The sequence below is a fragment of the Budorcas taxicolor genome, chromosome 11 (genome assembly GCF_023091745.1).
Source record: "Budorcas taxicolor isolate Tak-1 chromosome 11, Takin1.1, whole genome shotgun sequence".
Classification (NCBI taxonomy): domain Eukaryota; kingdom Metazoa; phylum Chordata; class Mammalia; order Artiodactyla; family Bovidae; genus Budorcas; species Budorcas taxicolor.
This window is the reverse complement of record NC_068920.1, coordinates 19,660,623-19,686,033: the sequence shown is the minus strand read 5'-3', so window position 1 is coordinate 19,686,033 and position 25,411 is coordinate 19,660,623. Positions and strand designations below refer to the sequence as shown.

Sequence of the window (25,411 nt, the reverse complement as noted above, 5' to 3'; positions counted from 1 at the left end):
CTTTATGTGGAAACATTATTTTTTACAAGTGAAAAAATAAATACCTCTTGGAATAAAGGCTTATATGCTAATATGTGCCATAAAAAAGTAGAGTTTTAATATTTGACAAAATGTCTGTGCAAAGAAACAAATGCATAAACACATTACTGCTACATTAAGGCAATATGGAAAGTATACTCAGAAATCTCAGTAAAGTGACAGTGTAGGTTTCTAGCTTTAACGTAGCTAGTATTGCACCCAATAAGGTCACCTAGGTTTCCCAACATCCTAGAAAACCCACAAGCTGACCAGCATCCAAAATTCCCAAGTGGGAGTGGAAAAACATGATTAAGAATACAGAAACAAAACAAAACACCCGAAACCCCTCTATAACATAGAGGGACAACAAAGAGTTAATACCTAAGCATTTACTACCAAAAAAGAAAAAAAGCATATAATATCTAGGACATCTATGATAAGGCTGTAAAAGGCTTGATGGATCAAGCAAAAGCAACCCCACCGGGTGAAGCTGGAGCAGGGTGCATCGGAGAATTCACGAACCACCCCATTTGTATGCCATGAAGCATCATCTCGGCGAGCAATGCTCTCCCTTCCAAGGAACATGCACTCCCTTTTTAATCTTAAAATGTTCCCCCAACTCAAGAGGCCCAAGGAGTGCCAACTACTACATAGAAATCGTCTAACTAAACTGGTAGCATTCTATCATTGAAAGGCTTGGGGATGTGCTAAGAAGAAGGGAGACGGAAGGGACAGGAATCCATCCATGTGGAGTGATCTGCTTTCCACTGGCCAGACTGGTTTAAATCTGACAACTTTGTTGCCCACTTTAAAAAAAAGTTCCCGAATCGATTTTTAAATCTGCTTGCCTCCCAATCATTTTGAACAAGTTAGAAAAAACAGAAATGACATTAAAATGACTATCTCTTTAAGAAAAATTTTCCTATTAAAAATGTCCAGAGCTCCGTGACCCGTACAAAAAGAACCAAGTAAATCCTTAAAACAAATTCTTACAAAATTGGCTGCAGGTAGGAAACTTACCTTGGGATACATTAAGGAGACTTAAAACATCATTTTCTAAAAGGTACCCACTTTAGGGTTAGGCTGCCACTTAACTGATGTCAAAGATTTTTCCTGATTCCTTACTTGATCATAAAAAGAAGGAAAGTCCAAGGAATGTATCTGGGTCCCAGAGCTCCTCCTGGTCACCACCCAGCAGGTGCTGATTCTACACATGGTACATTTTGGCGGTGAGAAGTAGTTATATTCTTTCTATTCTTCCTTGTTGGTTTTTCTTCCCCTATACGTTGCATGGCAGATGGGTGTTGGAGTATTTTTTCTCTCCACAATCTCTCTTTTATAGCTTATACTAGTGCAGTTCATGGAGACATGGCATGTCCTGTAAGTGCACAGCAGATCAGATCACAGTCAGGTTGAGAAGACTGGTGTGCGTTGGCAGGTAGACGTGCTGGATGTGGTCCACCCGTGATCTGCAGACGGGACACGACTAGAAAAGAAGCGGCACTACAGGTTAGGACACCTTCTCGGATCTGTGTCTTCAGTGTTTACCTGTGGTACCTGTTACAGCGCATTTTCTAAATACGCTGTGGTCACAATTATTTCTAGCTTTTCCCTGGGAGAGATCTTTGCTTTCTGACCAGTTTGTAAGTTTGCACTTGACAAAGGATTAAAAATAAAGATGATAATACACATATACAATGGAATATTACCCAGCCATTAAAGAGAATGAAATAATGCCATATGCAGCAACATGGATGGGCCTAGAGATTGTTATATGAAGTTAAGTCAAGCAGAGAAGGAGAAATATCATATGATACCACCTATGAAAGTGAAAGTGTAGTTGCAAAGTCGTGTCCGACTCTCTGCAACCCATGGACTGCAGCTCACCAGGGCTCTTCTGTCCATGGAATTCTTTAGGCAAGAATACTGGACGGGGTTGCCATTCCCTTCTCCAGGGGATCTTCCCGGCTCAGGGATCTAACCTGGGTCTCCTGCATTGCAGACGGATTCTTTACCATCTGAGCCACAAGGGAAACCTGACATCTTTTATAGGTAAAATCTCAAAAGAAATGATACAAATGAACTTACTTATAAAACAGAAAGAGACAGACTTAGACCATGAACTTCTGATTGCCAGGGGGAAAAGATGCAGAGCAGGGATAGTCAGGGAGTTTGGGATAGACATGTACACAATGTTATATTTTAAATGGATAGCCAACAAGGACCTACTGTATAGCATAGGGAACTCAGTTCAATGTTGTGTGGCAGCCTGGATGGGAGGCGAGTTTGGGGGAGAAAGGATGCATGTCTATGTATGGCTGAGTTCCTACACTGTTCACCTGAAACGATCACATTATTAATCGGCTATACCCCATGTATGGATGTGAGAGTTGGACTGTGAAGAAGGCTGAGTGCCGAAGAATTGATGCTTTTGAACTGTGGTGTTGGAGAAGACTCTTGAGAGTCCCTTGGACTACAAGGAGATCCAACCAGTCCATTCTGAAGGAGATCAGCCCTGGGATTTCTTTGGAAGGAATGATGCTAAAGCTGAAACTCCAGTACTTTGGCCACCTCATGCAATGAGTTGACTCATTGGAAAAGACTCTGATGCTGGGAGGGATTGGGGGCAGGAGGAGAAGGGGACGACAGAGGATGAGATGGCTGATGGCATCACTGACTCGATGGACGTTGAGTCTGAGTGAACTCCAGGAGTTGGTGATGGACAGGGAGGCCTGGCGTGCTGCGATTCATGGGGTCGCAAAGAGTCGGACGCAACTGAACTGAACTGAAACCCCAACACAAAATAAAAAGTTTTAAAAGTAAGTAAATAAAACTAAAGATTATGAAAAAGTATAAACTAAAGGAAATTAACCAGGTTTTCAGTCAGACTCTAAACACGGCACAGTGAGTGAAATGATTACTGACGGTCTTTTGCTGTGAAATGAGACTGTAGTCCCCACGTGCGCTGACTATGAAGCCTCGGGCAGGGATGCAGGAGATGCAGAGACCCTTCCAGAGACTGTGTCCTTGGCTAGTTGGCTTGGACAACATCACTGGGTGGATGCCACATGGCCAGGGAGCATGGTTGCTCCAGTCACAGGACAGTCACACACCCCCACCCCCACCCTTGGGCTGGCCTCTCAGCAAGCAGATCCCCTCCTCAATCACAGGGGGAGCCTTAGGTGTGAGGGTCAGACAACGTGGACAGAAAAAGGCAAATTCACGACCACTCCTGGGGAAAGAGTGTATTGCATAGTCTAAGGAAGAATGCAGGCATCCTCTTGGCTCATGTGTAGCCCTAAAAATAGTTCTGAAATTAGCAGCTTCTTAAGGACTAGAAGTTATTTAGGGCTAATTTTACATAAAACCACAGCGACATGTAGCTAACAGTTCTAGGGGATGAAAACAAACTGAAAAAATTTTTGTAAAAGGAAATGCAAGGTGCAAGAAAGGAAAACCTACTATGTAAGAGGTACTTTATTTTGTGTACAAACTTTAAAAGTAGTTTGACTTGCTAACTGAGAGCCAATCCAAGGGGACCTGAGAAACACAGTTGGTAATAAAAGGAAATGAATCATAAATAATCAGGCAACAACCTACTGTGAGTTAACTATCACCCAAAACTCTAAGAATTCTTCCCCAAATAAATAAGTAAAAGACACCATCCTCCTAAGTGTCAGGAAGCAGAGAAAACATGAAATGGAAAAGGAGTTCAGCCTTCTTTTGGGAGATCTTGTTGGAAGGTCCAGCCCAACGAGATGTCTTACCGTGTAAATCTGATCCTCGTTTCCAGGACTGGAAAGAAGCCTGTAGTTTAGTAATTACATTGTCGAGAAAAGTGTGCTAATCTATACTGTTTTCTAAGGGCCACACCTTCCTAGTCACCAAATACAAAGACCTTCCCCAGGTGGACATGGACATTTTCCATCAGTGCCTCCACAAGTCAGCACCTGGCCCGGGGCCGCCAGCTAAGCAGCAGCCCCTCACCTGGAGCCATGTGGACCCTCACCTGGAGCCAGGCAGCCCCCTCACCTGGAGCCAGGCGGCCCCCTCACCTGGAGCTGGGTGGCGCAGCCCTCGCAGCACACGGTGTGGCCGCAGGGGCAGAAGGCCGAGTTGATCTCACCCTCACAGCAGAGCACGCACAGCATGGCCTCCTTGAGTTTGCGCAGCTTCTCCTGGAGGGCGCGGGTCTGCTGGCAGCCAAGGCCCTCGCAGCTGCTGCAGCTGGTGCTGCTCTCTGAGGACTTCAGGGGAGAGTTTGGGGGGCTGGGGTCGCTTCTGGGTAGGAGGTCCACCACACCCGCGTTATATAGAGCCCGCCTGGCGTGGTCATATGCCTCCTTGGAGGTTCTTTTAATATCGAAGACATACTTCTTGCCCAGGTTGATGTTTTCATTCAGAAAGAGAGAAGCCAAGTGGCCCTTCAGGTCTCGGCTGTACTGCATCATGACGGCACTGGTCACCGTGTCACACCTACGGACAGAGATGCAACACCCACCTCAGTGCTGACAGGCCTGGGTGTCCCCACGAGCCGGACCTTAAATGCTGCCGTGAATAGGGAGGCTCATGTCCGCAGACATCTAACATTCTTGTCAGCATGCATGAAAATAAATCCTTCCAGTCTCGCATGTGTTAAGCATCTCAATGATGCCACCTCTATGCTTCTCAAATGTCTCCTGAGAAAGGACCTCTGGTTGGGCAGCGGTGAACACAGAGGGCACCTCCACCTCCACGGACAGTAGCTACAGTCGAAGGCAGCTTATGGCGAGAAAAGGGACGTTTTTCTTTGTAACCTTGGATTTATGATAAAAATTTCTACAAATTTTCCATTCTGCTTCGCAATGTGTCTATTTTAACATAAAATAGTTCAGTTGCCTGCCAATTACATTTTGTAGCTTTTGATTTTCCAAATATTTGAGTCAAATCACAACACTAAAGCACCCTCAGAAATGAGGGAATCAATATGGTTATCGAGGGATCCTCATTACACACTGAGGATTCAGAGCAGCTACTCTCCCAGGGAGGAAAAACAACTTGGGTGATCCTGCAGGGAAAGGGCAAAAAACAAGGGCAAAAACAAGCCCTCCCTGAACAAGCCCTCACTCAGAGTTACCTTGGTCAGGGGGTGGGGAGGGTGGGGGTGGGGAGGAAAGGGGCTAAGAGATGAGCAGTGGAGCGAGTCTGTGCAGCTCACACTCACACCTTCCACGCCACGTGCACATGTTCTGAAAGAAAAGCAGGACAATGTTGAGAAGGACCCCTGCTAGGGCAGAAATGAAGGGCTCACAAATAGCCGATTTTTTAAACTCTGTACACGGTTCACTGACACAATGATCCCAGGAATTGTAGGAGGCTTGCTGTCACCTGGAAACCTCAGCCCCGAGGCAGACCCTGGGGTCATGGAGCACAGGAAGGGTACATGCCTGTAAAACGCATGTGTCTCTGTGATGGCTCGGTAGAGCCCACTGGCCGCCCTGGTGCTGATCATCTTGAACAAGAGCACGATGCTGTTCCCAGACTCCTTGGTGACGGTCAGGTACACGTTCTTCCCTGACTGGGTGGCCATCTGCACCACGGGGTAAGCGATCCTAAAACGGGGGAAGAGAAAAGTAAGCCAACTCAGGGGAGGTCCGCCACTGCGCAGGCACCTAGTGAGGTGCCCATGGGCCGCGGCCCAGCCGTAAAACCAGATGCTCAGATAAGACCATCAGATAAGCACTCTGCTTGCAAGTTATAAAGGTTCATTGAAAAGCACTTGGGGTAAGTGAAGAGGAGCTCTAGAGGGAATTTTGGGGGACTGTGTGTAGGTGAAATGAGATTTTTATAGCCATGAATGACATTTGAGAAATATTAACTCTGCCACATCAGTACACTTAAGCCTGCATTTAAAAAAAATAATGGAATGGTTATCAAGACCTGAATAAAATTAATGTACCTATCCCAAATGAAACATGTTATCCCTAAAGGATGACTGTTTAGTAAATCCCTCTCCACTTTCTATTTTCATGATCAGAGCTATAAGAGTATATACACACTTGAAGTGAAGTCGCTCAGTCATGTCCAACTCTTTGCGACCCATAGACTGTAGCGTACCAGGCTCCTCTGTCCATGAGATTTTCCAGGCAACAGTACTGGAGTGGATTGCCATTTCCTTCTCCAGGGGATCTTCCCAACCCAGGGCTCGAACCCAGGTCTCCCGCATTGTAGACAGACGCTTTACCGTCTGAGCCACCCTAAACAAATTTAAGACCTGGGATACCTATTAATTGGGCTGAAGTCATCTTTACAAATGGAGATTCCTTCAGGTCCAACCCCAATGAGGAGCTTCTGCCCCTCGCTGTCCCTCACAGAATGCCATTCAATGCCGTAGTTTTCCATTGCTGACACAATCTGCAAAACTTGGTATTCGGCTGAAGCCTGGCTGGTCCCCTCCAGCTCCTTATGCTTTGCCACAATGCTGTAAGACACCAAAAGGCCAGAGTGTACAGAGAGGTTAACTGATGCAGTCTTCAGAGAGAAATCTATTATTTCCACTAGTGAATTAGACTGACACTGTCATTTACGAATCATAAAAACTTAAAGCTATATATTATTGATGTTTCATTTAATTAGCAACCTTATTGTAAAATACTTTTAAGACACTGTTCAAGATCTCAACTATTAAATATTTAGTAGAAAAAACTACTGGGGATGCCAGATGAGGATAAATTAAAAGAACAGAAAATCTCTAAAAATATATGTAAGAAATTTATACCTAGGAATGGCTCATGTATTTGTCTAAGTTTACTTTCTAAGTTTCATTATAATATAGCATTATATGGGATTGATTAGGTCATTTGGAACTTAAATATGCAGGATTTATTTTATCTATTGGGGTGGAACAGCCTCCAATATAGTCCTTAAAGATCCCCACCCCCTGGTATCCACACCCCTCTATAACTTCCTTGAGTATGAAAAAAAGAAAGTGAAGTCACTCAGTCGTGTCTGACTCTTTGCGACCCCATGGACTGTAGCCTACCAGGCTCCTCAGTCCGTGGAATTTTCCAGGCAAGAGTACTGGAGTGGGTTGCCATTTCCTTCTCCAGGGGATCTTCCCAACCCAGGAATGTCCTGCACTGCGGGCAGATGCTTTACCATCTGAGCCACCAGGAGGCCTTTCTTGAGTATAGGCTGGATTAATGACTTGCTTCTAATGAACAGATTATGGCAAAAGGGATGGGCTGTCACTCAATTCTGAGATTAATTTATAAAGACTCCATCTTGGGTGTTCGCTCTTGCTCTGACCGGACTGCCTGTCTTGGGGGAAGCTAGTCACCATGTTATGGAAAGAGGCCCATGTGGTAAGGGCCCAGGCCAGGCAACAACAAGCCACCTGAGCCCAGCTGGAAGCGGATCCTTCCCTCAGCTGGGCCCTCGGACGAGGGTGAACCCCATGGGCAGCTTGACTGCAGCCTCCTGAGAGATCCGAAGCCAGAGAACCCAGGCAGGCCACGCCAGACTCCTGACCCAGAGAACTGTGAGATGATGTTTCCTGTTTGAAGCCACTAAGTTTTGGAGGGCAACTCATTACCCATGAATAGATACTTAAAACACCTATGTTAGGTCTCTTGATTTAATCCTTTCTGGGATGAAGGAAAGGTCAACATACCCAATAGACTCTCTAAGAGACTTACATTCTTAAAAGGCCAGAGACTTTATAATTTCTGTTACACAGCATTTTGTATAAGGGCATTTATTTGTGTGGATTATATTTTGTGTTTGTAAGTTTCTCAAAGAAAAGGATAAGAATCTTTTGAAAACAGTTGGTTAGAGTGGGCAATGGTCTAGTCTCAACCTCACAAATTATCTGTATCTATCATAGTTTGATCTTTCTCCTGGAGATTCTTATAAATCTGCTAGATCCATGACAACAAACAGGAGCCTGAAGTGAGGCCTCACCTGTTCAAGGTGGCACTAGAGAGCTCCTTGGCACACAGCTCCTCGTAGCTGTACTTGGCCGTGTTCTGGTTGTAGTCCCCAAACTTGGTCTGGGCCAGGAGGGCGCTGAGTTCCACTGCCTGCTCTGGGGAACACTGGAGGTGGCCTGCTAGGAGGGCTTCCTTTATATGCAAGAAAAAGATATGCCTGCAAAGCAATATGAGAATGAAGTTATGCCGGGGGACTAACATGGTTGTCAGACGCACTGCATGGCAATTCCATAATCCCTTTTAAGTAAGAAAAACAGAGCAGGGTAGAAAGCTACCTGGGAAATGCTTACACTTACAGACCTTTTATTAAAATTATGAGTAAGGCAAAATAAGTCTAAGGAGTACATACACACATAATAATTATATACATGTTTCTGCATTATACATTTCAAAAGAAATGATCTTAATCAGAAAATTTCTTCTTGATGTGTAATTAATATCTTATTCAAATGACACTCAAATCTCTCGTTTTCACCTGAACTTCTCTGCTAAGGCTCATATGCAAATGTGCAAGAGCTTACAGACTTCGCCCCTCAGTGTTCTTCAGTATCCCAATTTCACCTTGTTCGGAGCCAAACTGTCTTCCTCCCCAAACCCACTTTTTCTCCCAGTGGAAACAAGAGACTGATTTGCTATTTTTACCACACACTCAATCTTGATTCTTCATTTTCTTTCTGCCTAATTTCTATCTCTGAAAATTCTTTTAAATCTAGTTCCGTTTTCCCTGTTTTTACTTCCTCTGTCCTACTGTAGCTCTCAACTGTCAGAGAATTTACAATATCCCCTAGGCTGATCTTCTAGACTCTGCATGAATCCATCTTCCAAGCTGCTTGCTTCTGATATAGACTTGCCATTCCTCTGTTCAGAATCCTTCAAGACATCCCCATTGTTTGCCAAGGAAGCACACTGTCAGCATGAACCCAGACTTCTCAACGTCTTGCCCCAGATTTCCAGCCATATCAGGTGGCACTAGTGATAAAGAACACGCTTGCCAACGCAGAAGATATCAGAGACCCGGGTTCGATTCCTGGGTCGGGAAGATCCCATGGAGAAGGGCATGGCAATCCACTCCCATACTCTTGCCTGGAGAGTCCACGGACAGAGGAGCCTGGCAGGCTACAGTCCGCAGGGTCACAGAGAGTCAGACAGAATTGAAGTGACTGAGCTAACACACGTGCACTCTTGTCATTCCCTCCAGCCACTATGCCCCAGGAAAGGGACAATTCTTTTTTTCTGGAAAAACCAAGCATATTCACACTCCCACATCTCTGGTCTTGCTGTTCCCTCTGTCCTGAAGGCCACTCTTCCTATCCCCTCATCTGGATACCCTTCTGTCTAATTCACACACAAACCATTTAGCTGCATGTAAACTGACTTTCTAAGTGCATCTAACATCAAAGAGTTCTATAAATGTACATAAAACTACACACTGTCTGCAATTAGTTTATATTCCCATCCTAGTTTCATTCCATCTGACCCTGTCCTAACTGTTCGCAACACTGCATTCCACATTTACCAAAAAGTAAGTGAAACTTAGAATCCTTGAAAACTTCAGATGTTGTTACCTGACAATTTGTATTGCCTAAGACTCTGAACAGAGTGTTTAAACTGTCATAGACAGATTGGCCAGGGTTATGAAATTTGTCTCTGGCAAATGCAGAAGTATAACTTTCCCTGATGACTCAATACATCCTTTCCAACATGCTGAAATGCCACACTACTCCCTCAATTAACAAATGAATTGTGATCATCATTGTAAAGCTCTGAACAGGGCTCCTAAACTCAGCTTCCCCCTTCAGCTGGATATCCTTATTCGAGTCCTCAAGTCACTTTTATTTATGTTAGTCTTGTGTCTGACATCCAGGTAGAAGGTATGAGAACAATGCAAGGCAGGAGAACCTGAGGCTAGAAAAAACAAGGAGGGGCACTGCTGAGTGTCTCAAAACTTTGGGCTGACAAGAGCCATTAATCCTCCTTTAAAAAATGCTTAAATTCAACATTTTGTGCCTTCTACAACGATAAAGAAATGTTTAAAATTATCAGACTCTGCCAAACACTGCAGTGTTTTTTTTTTCATTCAAAGCCCCCTATGAAGAAATCACAGTAAGAATGCATAATAGCACTGAGAGAACACAAGCATGGTTTTTATTAAACCAAACATCTGCTTGTCTTTAAAGTATTTCTGACATACTGCTAAACTGAAAAGGGGGTCCGTACTGGGGAAAGAAATGACTACAAAAATAACTTGTTCTGAAATATCGAAAGACTGAGATCTAGCAGCCCCATAAAATCTTGGTGTTGCGACACTGCTTCAGTCCCCAGAAGGCTTTTTAGACAACCATTCGGTAAACTTCATCTTGGTTTATGTACCTCTGTCTCTGCAGTCATCAGAGGACATGCTAGCAGCAAACAAAAATCTCAGTATATGCTTACATTAAACAAGAAAGCATGTGCTGAAATATTTTCAAGGGTATCAGCCCAACTAAGTCTTCTCGATTTAATCACTGCTTATGTGAAAGTGTCTTTTAACTGATTTCCTAGGTATTAAGTTAGAGACTAGTATAGCCGGCAAAAGAAGAGGTTCAAAATCAGTCCAATTTCTTTTTCTAAACTATCCATGCCAACTTCTAGACAGACAACTGCCAAAATCAAAGGCAGAGAAGCAATAACAAAATATTAACAGGTGGCCAGCAGCCTGAGAGAAACGCTGATCCTTTCTCGGCATGTGAGTTGGAATTTTTAAAAAGGGGGTGGAGGGCAATAGCCTTTTCTATATATTCCACATTCTAGGCTGTACTGCGACTGCTACCCTCTTAAGTACAAAAATCCCCCTCTTTACAGAACCTTTCTGGTAGGGCGCTTCATGCATTTTGCCATTTCATGGCAATCAAGCAACCTTTTCAAGTCAACAAGTCCGTCATGCATCGTCTCTGTGCCAAGCCCTGTGCTGGAGTTCTGGGGTTCAAGGGTGAATATATGTGATAGTTCCTCTTTTGATGGAACTTACAGTCTTTTGGTGTGAAGGAAAGTATCCTATCAAAATAACTCAGGCTGCAAACTGGCACTTAGGTGACAAGTTTATGCTCTCCAGAAGAGCACGTGGAGCAGCGATAGCAAAGGTCACAGCGGCGGCAGGCCATCAGCAGACTTTATTTAATGTGTTCTTCCCAGATGGAGGATGACAGGGCGTGCAGAACCATTGACAGCAAGGAATCCAGGGATGGCTCAACAGTTAGGGGTGGTTCTGAGTGAAGTATTTTCTTCTATTATTTTCCCTTGAACTATTTGGCCTGTAACTGACTGGTTCATGGATTTCACCCTCTCCCTTTTCGTAGGCTGGGTTAAAGGTTACCAATATTCTCAAAATAAGTAGATGTGTTCAAAGAAGTCAGACCTGCAGTGAACTGCCTTTTTTTTTTTCCCCAAAGATCAAAAGTGATTGGCATATCTAATTCAATTTAGGCTACATGCTAGAAGCATAAACAGAAAGAAAGCCTTTGAACAAAATCATGTCTTAAGCAAATGTCTATGAATCTATCTTAACAGACAAGCTCATTTTCTAAACATTCCTTTGGCTGCACCTTGAAATTCATGATTCTTCCAGTTTTACTCAGTTACTAAGAAACTGGATACTTTCAGCATAGGATGGGGCTTAGAAGCCCAAAGTGAAAAATTACCAGCTAACTCATGTTTTTGCATTCATGAATTCACACTTACTGCAGCATTAGGGAAGATTAAAAAGAAAGAAAATAGGAATAAATATGAGGATATATATTTTAATTAAAAAAAAAGAGCCACACATCCTTAATACGTTTTGTTTAGAAATATGTACTTAGAATTTCCTCTATTTTTAAAATGAATTCCTTTCCACAATTTTAAGCCATAAAATTAGGTCTTTTATCTTTTAAGAACTGTAATCAGAATACTCTCCTCTAAACCATGCCTCGTCTCATACAGAAATCATCTAATAATCAAAGCAGAAGTTTCTGCAAACCAATCAGGAGCTGTGGATCTGTTCATCACGGACAGTTACTCTCTATTACTGCCCTCCGGTTATCTTGCCGGTTATGTAATTGTGAAAAGCTTTTCATGACACAAATATAAGACAACTATATCCACATTCACTATTAAACTGAAGTAACCAACTAAAACATCTCTAAAATGGCTGAAAGTGAAAGTGTTAGTCGCTCAGTTGTATCTGACGCTCTGCGGATATGGACTGTTAGCCCACCAGGCTCCTCTGTCCATGGAATTCTCCAGGCAAGAATACTGGAGTGGGTTGCCATTCCTTTCTCCAGTGGATATTCCAGATCCAGAGATCGAACTCAGGTCTCCTGCATTGCAGGCAAACTACTAAATAGTTATTTTTAAAAACTCTCCGGTCCCAATAACTGAAGTGAATTTCTCCCCAAGAGACTGACTGAACCTGGCTCTCCATTTTAACAGCTGGTTAGTCCCTCACAGAGTGAGACACCCACTGAGGTCACCTGAACGCGAGCCTCAGTTCAATGAGTCATTAAACCACAAGCTCTAACTGCCAGGTTATATTTTAAAATTATCTAACCACAACAGAATTGCTATACGTTTGTTTTGTATCTTAAACTCCAGAGCAACAAAAATCAGTTCAAGATGGATCCAGGCCTAAATATAAAAGCCAAAATGGTAATAGTTTTAGAACAAAACACAGGAGAGTATCTTCATGACTTGGAGACAGGCAAAGGTTTCTCAGAATGCAGTCAGCAAAAATCATAAAAGAAAAAAGTGCATAAGTGAAACTTAACCAAAATTAAAGACTTCTTCCAGTCAAAATGCATTAAAAAAAACACCAGCCAAATCACAAGAAAAAGGTACACATATAAAACAAATATCTGACAAAAAACTGGTATATACAAAGAAAGTGTGCAGCTCAAAAATAAAGGCAACAACTAAAGTAAAAATGGGCAAATGACCTGAACAGGTATTTCACAAAAGATGTTTGAAAGGCCAATAAGCTGATGAGAAAGTGTTATTAATCAATAGAGATGTAGAAATTAGAACCACAATGCGCTAGCACTGCAAACCCAGCAGAAGGCGGGCAGGAATGTGGACAAACTGGCCCCCCCGCACACTGCTGACAGGAGCACAGAATGGTACAACTGCTTCTGGAAAAGGTCTGGCAGTTACTTGTAAGTTAAACAATTACCTCCTCTATGACCCAGCTATTTCAATCTTATTTACTCAAGAGAAATGAAAACACATGTCTACAAAAAAAGACTTGTGCTTGAATGTTTATAGCAGCTTTCTTCATGACAGCTGGAAAACAGGTGTTCATCAATGGAGTATGGATAAATAATCAGCAGTACATAATACAATGGAATACTATTCAGCAATCAACAGCAACAAGTCACTAATGTATACAACAAGACGATGGGTCTCAAAAAATTTATGATGAACAAAAGGAGCCAGACACAGAAGAATACCTACTGTGTGATTCCACTGACAAGAGGTAGAACAGGCGTAACTAATCTATGTTGGAAAAACATACAACCTGGTTGTGGAGTGAGGTGGAAGTAGGGAAGGAGAGTAGAGAATGACTGCAGAAGGTCATGAGGGAACTTTCTGGAGTGATGGTAATATTCTAAATCTTAAAAAGGGTTTCATTTAAACAGGTACATCTATTTGCCAAAACTCACCAAGTGGAATATTACAATTTATGCATTTCATCATATGAAATTTTATATTGAAAGAAAAAAGAACTATAGGCAAAGACTGAGTTCTAGTTAACGATATGCATAGTGAAGTATTTAGGGAGATATCTACTTACAACTTATTTTGAAAGGTATTAAAAAAAATTGATAGATGGGTAGAGGGACCAATAAGTGGATAAATATGTGATAAAACAAGAATGTCAAACTGTTAATAGCAGAATCTAGGTGTTTTTGGTGTTCAATGTAAAAATCTTCAACATATCTGTACATTTGAAAATCTTTATAGTTAAGAGGTTGAGAACATAATACTAGTAATAGGGTCAAGGTTCAGAATTCAAATGAGGAGCCATAACTAAAATGAACCATCAACTCTAACACATTTCATGGAAAGTTTGCAACTGAGAAAACTGTCACAGCCAGTAATTACCAAGTCAGGTCTCTATTCAGGCTTAAGGAAATCTTTCTCAAAGCCCAAAATGTAAAATGGGAATCACTGATAAATTTGCTTCCTCCTCAGGCTCCAAAGCAGTTAAATGGTAAGGAGGGTACAGGTGAGAGAAATTCCTCACTTCAAATTGATTACAACTCACTCCAGAAAAAGTACCTCGAAGCATTAAATCTCACTTCTAAAAGGTATGATTACTCACTCACTGGAGATAGTTGTCCCTGGGAAAATAACAATCCAGGCAATCGCAGAGCTTAAGAGTGTCAACTACAATCTCTTCCTCAGCAATCTAGATTAGAAGCCTGGAATCAGGGACACAACTCAGAATAAATATACCTGGAACCTAATCCCACTGGTCACCCTGGGTCTGACCCTTGCTGCTGCTGCTGCTAAGTCGCTTCAGTTGTGTCCGGCTCTGTGTGACCCCATAGACGGCAGCCCACCAGGCTCCCCCCATCCCTGGGATTCTCCAGGCAAGAACACTAGAGTGGGTTGCCATTTCCTTCTCCAATGCATGAAAGTGAAAAGGGAAAGTGAAGTCGCTCAGTCATGTCTGACTCTTCTCAACCCCATGGACTGCAGCCCACCAGGCTCCTCCGTCCATGGGATTTTCCAGGCAAGAGCACTGGCGTGGGTTGCCATTGCTTTCTCCAGGGTCTGACCCTTAGTGCCCTCTAAATAGTCAGATTTTATTTATAATGACATTCAAAATGAAAAGTTCATTTTGGCTACAAATCAATTTCTCAATGTTCTCTGATATTTTATATGTATATATAAGTATCAGAAGTTCAAAAAGAGATGAAGGTGCCCAGGTGGGCATCCTGTGGCTAAAATAAACAGAAAACCACACAAACATCCCATATTCTGAGCAGAAAGACTTAATAAATTAGCATTCAGAAATGTAATTAATACTTTCTTTGAAAATAATATACATGTCTGTTTTTAACCTTTTTTACTTTCCTGGGGCCAGTGTTATATTTGGGTGTATCAAAAAAAAAAGAATGTGTTGTTCCACTCTTAGACATGTAACTGATTTAAAAAACATAATATTCCTGCAATGCATCCTATGGAATTTACCCATCATGAATCATACAAAGGTAAGTTCTGTAATCAACATTTACCCTCGTGACAATGTTTTATAAGATTCTGAACATGATTACAGGCATGGGCTAGGGTCAAGTGATTCAGCTGTGGACTGATTTGAGCTTATCACCTCATCTCTGCCTATAGTTTATATGTGGTATTTGCTTTGTGGGTTTCAGTGATGCCATCGTTCCTGAACTTTCGCATGTCTAAGTGATTTTTGTTGGGAGATGGAGAAAAACTGAATTTAATAAGTATCAAGGACCTACAAATTTGCTGAAATTAGATAAAGCCGGCCTGCAGCTTGAAAACTATCTCAACTTCATAAAAGGTCCAGGTGGGTGGTAGTTCATCCTTGATAAGAACAAACAGCTACAATGAACAAATGGCTTTGAAGAGGGGGCGAAGGAAGCAAGCAAACAGAAGAATGCCAAACACTGAGCAAATTATTAATCAAGAAGAACCGCTAGAAAACGTTTAATGATGAGATTTCTTTTAGATCATCTCAAACTTTTCAGGTTATAGAAGCAAACTGGCAAAACATGTCAATATCTACAAGAAAATTTGTATTATCAGTATCAGTTAACCCCATTTTTACTGACTTCCAAGTTCTTAATTCATTGATTCAGCAAATATTTACACACCAGGTACTTGTTAGACTCTGGGGATATATGGTTGATCAGCTCCTTCTTAATGGAATTTAGATTATTAGAGTAGCTGATGATAAGCAAATGGTCACAAAAGTAAATGAGTGCTACACATTCGTTAAACGTTGTAAAGGAAAGTGGCATGATATATTAAGGAGAGTTCAGTCTCCTCAGTGGGCCTAGAGAAGGCTTTTCCAAGGAGTGATGAGTGAGCTGGGGCCTGCAATCACACTCATCACTGCTCACAACTTTAAGACCCTAATGGGATGCGACATTCAGGATTACAACATTTCCATGAACATGTACTTTAGCACTCACGGAGTGCTTGTATGAGGATTGTTCTCTGGGATAAAGGATTCAGGTGTTGGTGAATCTTAACTAAGAAGGGTGCCCCCTAGCAAAGAACACAGAGCTCTGCTAAAACGTGGCAAAGTCAGGAGAAACAGAAAGGTTTTATTGGCAGTGGATGGTATAAATACCTACTATCCTTGAAGCATATAATTCTCTAACCTCTGGTTTTGAAAATAATGACAAAATCTGGTCGGAATTGCTGTGAATAACCAAGAGCCTCTGAAAGGTAAGAATTTCAAAGATCACTGAGATTTCAGATCCATTTTCAGAATATATTAGTCTCACGTTTCGTTTTAATCCACAGAATGGCAAACATCTGCTGAAAATACCTGCTGTCTTCCTCTCTGAAATGTTCCAGCTGAGTCTAAACAAACCTCTCCGGTTACTTTCCAGAATTCCTCATTCAAGAGCAAACAAAATAGTCTGGGTAAAGAATCAAATCTAAAATTAGGCCACATCAGAGACCAGACTAACTCTATTTCCCTGTCTAAGCAGACACTGGAAATGTTTTTTCTATCTTCAGAGAAATGTTATCTAGAAAAAAGCATTAGAGAAGTGATATGAAGAGAAATAGAAGCCAAAGGAAAAAAAAGAAAATCGGCTAGAAGGGATCTTAAAGAAACTCTTTCAGGGTATTCAGCAGGTCTCAAGTCTTAGAAGGCTGTTTACGCCAGTGGTTGGTGGCTGAGCTCAACCTAGAATGCAGGGCTTCCGTGTGGCCTCTAGGACTCTATCAGACAGGCCTTTCCACCTGTCATTCTCTAGCAGCCTCCCTAATTTGATGCAAAGTAATGTATGAACTGCCGCCCCTTAGGCCAGCTCTACTGTAAGCAGGCTGCTTTAATTGTCCATGGAGGACAGCTTGGGTAGGATATTTCAGCACCATTTAATAAACTGTCCAGACACTTCCAGTATACTAAGTGCACCCTCATGACTTGACTGGGAGATGCTAAAATATCACCTCTCATAACTGGACTGGCAAAGCTGAGCTTACTCACTATGTAAATAGATCTATTTTACTTCCATGGCATTTTATACCAATATTTTATAACAAACGATTAAACATCAAAAACATTAATCACCAGCTTTACTATGTTAACATTAGGGGAAATAAGTGTTCCTGTTCTGTAGTATCTGGCACATAAACACAATGCTAACTATAGCAAAACTGGGCCCAGCACAACTTATGTTCCTAATGAAAAGGTACAAAGCTAATTATAAACCACTTTATCTATAAAGCTGAATGCTATATACAATTTAGGTGGCATTTCCTTAAAATTCTGTTACTTCAGACAACCCCACAGAAAAGTAAAATACTAATATTTTAAAAATCAAAAGTTTTGATCACCTGAATTTTTTGGTATGATTTCAAATGGAATGAAAATCAATTAAAATTACTGAGTCTAACCAGGTATGTGCATTCTTTGAGTGCTATTAGGCTTGAATCTCAAGAGTCAAAGTCAATTGAGTCAATAGAGTAGGAAATTTAATTCCAATTCTAATTCATAAAATGTATTTCTTACATGAATAAAATGGATTTGATAATAGTTATTAACTCTATTATAAGAAAACACAGGTAAAGAATGTCTGGTAGCAAACTGTAAAATCTGTAAGCATTTATAATACAAATGCACATGTTACACTGTTATGACTGCTATCATTTAATGATGTATTTAGTCCTCCAAGCTTCTGCAGATTAAAAAAATAAATTTGTGTCATCAAAATAGATTTGTAAATGGAGGCCCTGAAATAACTGCAAAATCAGGATAAAACTAAACAATGAAAATTCCAAGAGGTTGTGTTTTATATATTTACATATATTTTTTTCTTACTCAATTGCAAGTTATCAAACTGAACTGCAAAGTAGCATTCACAAACCAGCTTTAAGTTAAAAAAGAAAAAGTGCAACCTATCCTGATGTCATACAGACAGCTAAGACATTCTTAAACATGGAATTACTTGAATATTTTGCAAGACATTTTTAGAAGCACTAAGAACTCAATATACTAGCTTCTCTCAGATACAAAATTGAACATTTCCTTCACCCTTTAAAGCTCCATAACAAGGCAAAGCAGAGATTTCAAACTCAAATAAACAGTACTTCAAAATGTGTGTCTAGCCATCCTCTGGTAAACGACCAAAAAAATAAAATGACATGCTAAAAATTGCTAAAGAATATGGCTCACTCATCATTACTCAAAACTGTCACACTCACATTTTTTATGGTCGTGGCAAATTTCCAAGCCAAAGTAGGAAAACACTAAAACCAAGATCCAAAGTTTGCTGTGTTTAAAAGTAGTCATTTTCCATTTTTAAAAAAAATAAATATACCACTATAAGATTTAGGTCTCCTGCATTTCAGCAATAAATACTAAACACCAGTTTCCTAGCTTAGCTCATCCTTGAGGAAAGTATTATGTCTAGTCCAGGGGAGAATCCATTTTCTGTTTGAAAAAGGAAACCACACACTCCAATTGTCTCGTACTACTGGTAGCTTTCTAGAAGTAGAGACAGAAATTTAGCAATCTAAACTCAACAATCATGTGTAATGTGTTTGTGGGGTAGCATGTTACTACTGGTGTTAGACCAGTTTTCTTAACTGCATTTGCAAGAAACTGAAAAACTTAAAAAATTCGGAAAAAGAGCTCTTTGCTACACACTGTAATCTGACACTAGGCTGAAGAAGTTGACCAAGTTTAAGTAACCCAAGAGGAACTGTTTCCTGCTTTCTGTTAGAACAGTCTGCAATGACCTACAGTAACACTGCTGAGGCAGAGGTTACTATCGGGCAGTAGATGCTGTTATCAGGAAGTCAGTTGGGTCTTCTTTCTTTCTTTTTAAGAATTTTTTTGAGTTGTGTCGCTGATCTCAAACGTTTGTAAGAATTCATCCCTGCTCTCCCATCGTTTATAAAGACAAGAAAAATACCGCAAGAGCTGGAAAATGTACCCCTGGGCAACTATGCTGCTCTCTTTTCACCTCAACAAAAGAACTGTGCTATGGAAAACTTCTAAGTTATGAACCTCTGTATCAAAACAAACCTGCCTGTGAGCATCTCTGGGAAGGTGCAGTGGCTCTCCCTAAAGGGAATCAAAGGTCTATTTGACATTGGTTTATTTTAGCATCATTTTACCTAGTCTGCTCCTGTAAGATGAGATGAGGCTCCACGAAGAACTTGACTCTCAGTTTAAGCCGGTAAGGGGCTAGCCCATCCATCTGCTGGGAGATCCGGTTTCTCAGATTTAGCCATAAACTTTCACCTTTGCTACCCGTAAACTGCAGTCCAAAATAATCAACTTCTATAATTCCCAATCTCCTGCACACCTAAAACAAAAATGAATGCAGCATATATAAGAAAGCGGTCCATGTGGTCAAAGCAAACCAAGACTCCATCTAAGATTCTTGCATATGTTAAAAAAAAAAAAAACAACCACAAAGTTCAACAACGGTGTTACAATTCCTGTTGTAGGCTATAAGAACAAAGTTCTAAGGCTCCAGTGATGCTAAACCACTAGTCGTGGTATAGAGGCAGGCACAAAAGGAGTTCTCAAAATGCAGCCTTCCAGAAAGCCTGAGGAGGGGAATCCACGGGGTATTTTCCTTCTTATTCCAATCACTGGAATTCCCTCCACCAGCACAATCTGCACAGCTGATTTGGCAGCTTATTATCTGGACAATTTTAACCATCTGGGTTCCAAAAAAATAAACACACTGAGGAAACACGCCACAAGTGTCTGCTAAGCTTTACAGAAGGCTTTCCAAACATCTCAGGTCGAGGTGGGTTGAAGGCACAGCGTTTCACTTGAGAGCAAATCCTGACGTCTGCCACACCGCTAGGCGCTGTTTGGAACGGTTTTTACTCCTAAGGAAACGCGCGTGCTGACAGACAACCAAGGAGTTTATGACCCAAACCCACCGTCGCCAGCGAATCGGGAGAGGCAGGGAGGTGAACCGGCCGCTTGAGAAGCAGTGAGAGGCAAGGGGCCCGGCTTGTCTGGCCAGCAACCTGAGGGACCTGCGACCGCCTCCGGCCACCTCATCCCGGGACGCAGGTGGCGCCGCCGGGCCCCGCGGGGACGACAGGCAGCCTCGTGCACACACCACCTGCAGCAGGTGTGCCGGGCCGCTTTCTTCCGGCAGAGTGCCGGGCTGGGGGACCGGGTGGCAGGCCCGCGGCCCGTCGCGCCCCCGCCCCACCCCCACCGACGGGCCACCCCCGCGCGCGCCAGGAAGGGGGCCGCGCGCCCCTACGGCCTCGGGAAGGAGGGGGCGCAGGCCGGGCGCCTGAGGCGCACTCCCCACCGCCGCCGCCGGCACCAACGCGAGGCCCCCCGACCCCGGTCTCAGGGGGCCGGCAGGGCCCCCCGGTCTTCACCTGGTTGAGGCAGTCCTCGCCGTTGGCTTTCGCCTCCACCTCCACCTCCATCAGCACTGCGTCCGGCCTCGTCACATAGCACAGCATGGCTGGGGCCGCCGCTGCTGCCACAGCCGCCTCGTCTTTGGTGTGCGCGGGGCTCAGACTCAGCTCCGGGATCGGCAAGGCTGGCCCCAGGGAGACGGCAGCCCTGCAGACCCCTGCCCTACGCCCCGCAGCCGCCGCACACCAACCCCCCCCTGCCTCGCCAGCCCGCGCGTCAGCCGGCTTCCCGGGTCCCGCGGCGGCGCCGCACTCCAGCAGCCCGACTGCCTGCGCCGCGACGGGGGACTCCTCAGATATAACGGCCCCGCCCCCATCGGCTGGGCCCCCCCGCCAATCACGGCGGCCCCGCCCCTCCGCCGCCGCCCAGCCAGCCAATAGCGGCGCCCGCTCAGCCGCCGCCCGCCCTCCCAGCGCCGGCGGAGTGTCCCCCCGCCCCCCACGCCGGCCGCCCCGGAGTTGGCGGCTCGCGGGCGCCAGAACGCTGTGCAGAAGAGAGAGGCCCCGGAGCGCAGCCGCTGCGTCTGCCCGCTGGGCGACGCTGCTCCGAGCCCGCGACCGCCTGGAGCTCCCGAGCCTTTTTGACGGGCTTGAATTTACAGTGATTAATCGTCTGCAAGCTGCTGCTATTCTTTAGAAGCCTTGGGTCGCTTCCATAGCACGTTTCAGGGGTGAAGGCAGAGCAGCTCCAAAGCTTGAAAAAACTCTTGTCTCTGGGGTTTGCCACAGTGACTGGTTGGAAGGCAGAATTCTTGTTCATTATTTTAGATCTCGTCGTTGAAAAAAATAAACAAAATCAAAAATAAACAAAATCTGAGTATAAAAGTTTGTACAGTTGCTCTTCAATAAGGCAAGGAGTTTCTCCTCTAGTGCTTTCTCTATGAACCCTCTCCGAAGGCTTCTGTTTACCCGTTGTGCTGAATCAAAACACGGTTCAGGGCACTAAGACCTTCTCTCAGGTTGCGCATCTTTGTCTCACGCCCTGTCTCATTTGTTCATTAAACATTAATTGAGCACCTGCTCCAGTGCCAGCCCTTTCTCTCAGACAACCAGGTGTTATCCTCAACTTCAGGGTAAGGGACTCATCTCAGAACCTCTATAGAAGCTATTAATACTTTAAAGTCTCCAACTCTTCCCTCATTTACCACTTGTTTCTCTTAGCCAACACGTTACTCAGCCTACATCTTTGGTTTCTTTATAGGAGAAGCCAGAGATGTGGCTTTCAGCCTTGGACCCTTAAAAACTGACTTCTCGCTGCAGCTCAGTGTTTCATCAGGCAGACGGAGACTCTAGTGTCTGTCCTGCCTTCCCCCAGCGTTGCTGGCAAGAGCAGCAGAGGTAGTTTTCAAGAAAGCATTTGAATGACCCGGTTTATGGTATATGTAAGGAGATCTATATTGCCAGCTCTGTCACCACCTGCTGATGACTTCTGTCATTATCCCTTTCCTGGAGTTCCAATTATTTCTGTCCCGCTGACATTTATTTACAAAGAAGTAAGAATATCAGAAGAGAAGACTACTGGTTAGGATCCCACCACAGTCTTTCACTAAAGCTCACGATGGCTAAAACTAAACCACGTCCCAACCTCCAGTGCTGCAGAAGGGCACGCACATGCATATCTTTCCTTGTGTCTCTTAAGAATACACCTCACAAGACTTCCCTGGTGGTCCAATGGTTAAGAATCTGCTTTGCAATGCAGGGGACATGGGTTCCATCCCTGGTAGGGGAACTAAGATCCCACATGCTGGGGAGCTAAGAAGCCAGTGCACCTCAGCTGCCTAGCCCTGTAAGTACTGAGCCCTAGAGCTAAAACCAGAGAGTCCCTGCTCCACAAGGAAAGATCCCATGTGATGCAAGGAAGATCCCCTGTGCCGTGACTAAGACCAAACACAGCCATATTTATATATATATATATATATATATATATATATATGTATACATATATATATATATAATACATCTCAGGATATGCTGCTGAAATAGTCCTGTCTTGTATCAACTCTTGTTCCTGATTCACTTAATTTCAGTTTACTGATCTGGGAAATTTATCTAGGAGACAACATTTGTGTAATTGTCATCTAATCTGTGCTTAATCTGTAGAAATTTTAGAACTGGGAGAAGAGGTGAGGGGCAAGACAGAGGCCAAGTATACTGGTAAACAGTTTTGCTTATTGAGTGACCACGCTGGCTAAACCAATGCCAGTGAACCAAAAGTTGTCTAACTAAAGCAAAAGAGAATTTAGTGCACAAAATTTGGGGGAGCTCACAGAATCAGTGGGGACAAGGCTTGAAAATGAATGGAAAGGGAGACATCAACTGGCCAAAAACAAAAATCAAAAACCAAAACCTAAACCCCAAACAACCAAACACTGAAACCAAATACTCATGCTGTGGAGAAACTACTTTAAAAATAGCATATTTTTGGCTTGCCAGGGATATTTCTTAATACAAACCCAGACCATGCTTTGACTGTGGGATGGTTGGTAAAGATGTCAGTGGGTTTTGAAATTGAATCATCAGATAAGACTGAAGAGGAGAAGGGTTTCTTAAAACAAAACAAAGCTAAAAATGGGAAAAGCAGCACTTTGGGTGGGGGTAGAAATCATGATGACCAAGAAGAAAAAGAATACTGGCTTCTATCAGCATGTCCGGGAAATAGGAGACCTTAATCTTTCCCTCTCTTCCTCTCTCTCTCCCTGGTTTTTCTCTTTCCTCATTTCTTCCTTGAGTAGAGATATAGAGAGCAGATTAGTTAGGAATGAGAAGGCTAAGTTTGCTGGTGCCTGGGTGAGAAGGCAGATTATGTTCAAAGACCTGGTTAGGGAGTAAAAAGCCCACAGTAGAACTGCTTCCTAGAGGATCCCACCATCTGGCAATGCTATGAAACGTCTGGAGCCGGTTTCAAGCCCCAGCTGGGTCTAACTCCAAAATAAGCCTGCACACCCGGGCTTGGGGGTGGTAACTGTATTGGATTGAGCTGTGACTGGCAGTTCCGGATTAGCCAGAGAAGTGCTACGTTTTACTTGTGTCTGATCTCTTATGCTCTCCATTAGCCATAACCTCTTAAAGATGGTGTTAAAATTAACCAGCAGAGTAAAAGGATTGGTTGCAAGAAGGTCGATTTTAAAAATGCTAATAGAAACCATAGCTTAAATGGCTCTTCAAGTACACCCAGCGTCCACACCTTTTCTTTCTGTCACAGGTACGAAGGCTAAAGACGGAGTACTAGGTAAGATTTGTAAGATACGATGGTAGTCTGGCTTCAAAATATTGCTTCTGGATGAGCACGAGGTTTGATCTGGCTGTCTGGCTACCCCTCCGTGTGCATTCCTTTCTAAACACTGCACACACTGCTGCAGAGATCCTGTGCTGGGTCAAAGGAAAGGCCCTTCTCCCTCTTTACCTCTTGAATGCTTGTTTGTAAGAGCAAGAGGGAAGAATAGTGTGAGCGACTGCCTAAAAAGCTGTCTTTACCCTCTCACACATTATTCAAGCTAATTATTCTATCATCAATGCTTCATCGAGCACAAGTGTGTTAAACTGTGTGGAGTGTGCTGAAATCTCTCATTTGAAATGTTAGATTTGTGAAATTCAGGAGTAGTTTAATTTGATGTTGGCCTGCCATCAAAGCAGAGCATCTCATCTCCAAACCTGGCTGTCTGAAGAGTAGAAGGACAGGAGAAGCAACACCCATATTAGACTCTGGAACATATAAAATGGCATTGTCTTAACTAGCAGGTGGTTTAAATGGTTTTTTCCCTAGTTGTGACAGTAGTTTATGTTTATGGTGTTCTTCTTAGAAAAGACTGAAAAGTACAAGGGAAGAACGAAGTACCTGTATTTTATCAGGCATTTCCAGTTAGTGTTGCTGTTTTACTTTTGTACTTTGCATGCAATGTGCTCTAAATTTTGATTGTTGTATAATCAAATACTGCATATGAAGTTCTGGAGAAAGATCAAGAGACACTTGTGGTGGGGAGTTCCAAATCTAAACCTAGTGTTATGAATATTAGGAAAATTATAAATAATTATAAGTGGCTCAAATGGTAAAGAATCTGCCTGAAATGTGGGAGACCTGGGTTTGATCCCTGGGTGGGGAAGATCCCCTGGAGAAGGGCATGGCTACCCACTCCAGTATTCTTGCCTGGGAAATCCCATGGACAGAGGATCCCGGCAGGCTACAGTCCATGGGGTCGCAAAGAGTTAGATACAATTGAACGACTGACACTTTCATAAACAGAAAGAATAACCTCCATGAAAAATTCCAATTACTACTCTTTCTCAGCTTTCTCCTTTTAAAAAATTTTCTGAAATATTACCCTTTCTTCTGTTTTCCTTCTTACTCCTAGTATACCCTGAATTGCATGTATCATTTCGTTGAGAGATGCTTAGAACTGGGAGATAATTTCCAATTTGGCAAGTTTTGTGTAACAACAAAAATTATTTGTTCATTCTTTGGATACATGTCTTTATTTATGGAGATGATAGATGATTAGGCAACTGCTTCTCAAGTCTGGTGATATGCAAGGGCTGATCCACCCACAACAAGGTATATAGTCATTCTAATCTTGGTTGAGTTTGCGTAGGTAGATGCTGGGGATGTAGTTGGGAGCCGTGGAACAGAGAACAGATCCAGTGTGCCTGAGGCTCATACTCACAAACCTGCCCTAACTGGTAGGTGTTCCAACCAGCTGATCTGTAATGACACCCCTCTTCCCAGCCTTTCACACCGTGTCTGGACATGCCCTTCTGTGAAAAAAAGAAAAAGGGAGCTAACATGATATATTGTGTGG

The 25,411-nt window shown here is 43.0% G+C and overlaps 1 protein-coding gene across 1 annotated transcript; it reads right to left on the bottom strand.

Moving 5' to 3' along the window:
• Window positions 1–20,871, bottom strand: MYLIP (myosin regulatory light chain interacting protein). The gene is made up of 7 exons (XM_052647784.1): window positions 20,577–20,871; window positions 19,335–19,525; window positions 7,960–8,145; window positions 6,281–6,478; window positions 5,445–5,609; window positions 4,074–4,494; window positions 1–1,504 (listed from the first exon to the last, which is right to left on the bottom strand). Exons 1-7 carry the CDS (start codon window positions 20,661–20,663, stop codon window positions 1,415–1,417), a joined length of 1,338 nt encoding a protein of 445 aa, XP_052503744.1. The 5' UTR covers window positions 20,664–20,871; the 3' UTR covers window positions 1–1,414.
• Window positions 20,872–25,411: the final 4,540 nt, after the last annotated feature.

Excerpts from the sequence above, each read along its gene's own strand:
- MYLIP (XM_052647784.1), bottom strand. The coding sequence starts at position 20,663 with ATGCTGTGCTATGTGACGAGGCCGGACGCAGTGCTGATGGAGGTGGAG. Across the intron at positions 8,146-19,334 it reads ATCTTACAGGAGCAGACTAG|GCATATCTTTTTCTTGCATA; the intron begins GTAAAATGATGC and ends ATTGCTTTGCAG. Across the intron at positions 5,610-6,280 it reads GACTTCAGCCCAATTAATAG|GATCGCTTACCCCGTGGTGC; the intron begins GTATCCCAGGTC and ends CCCCCGTTTTAG.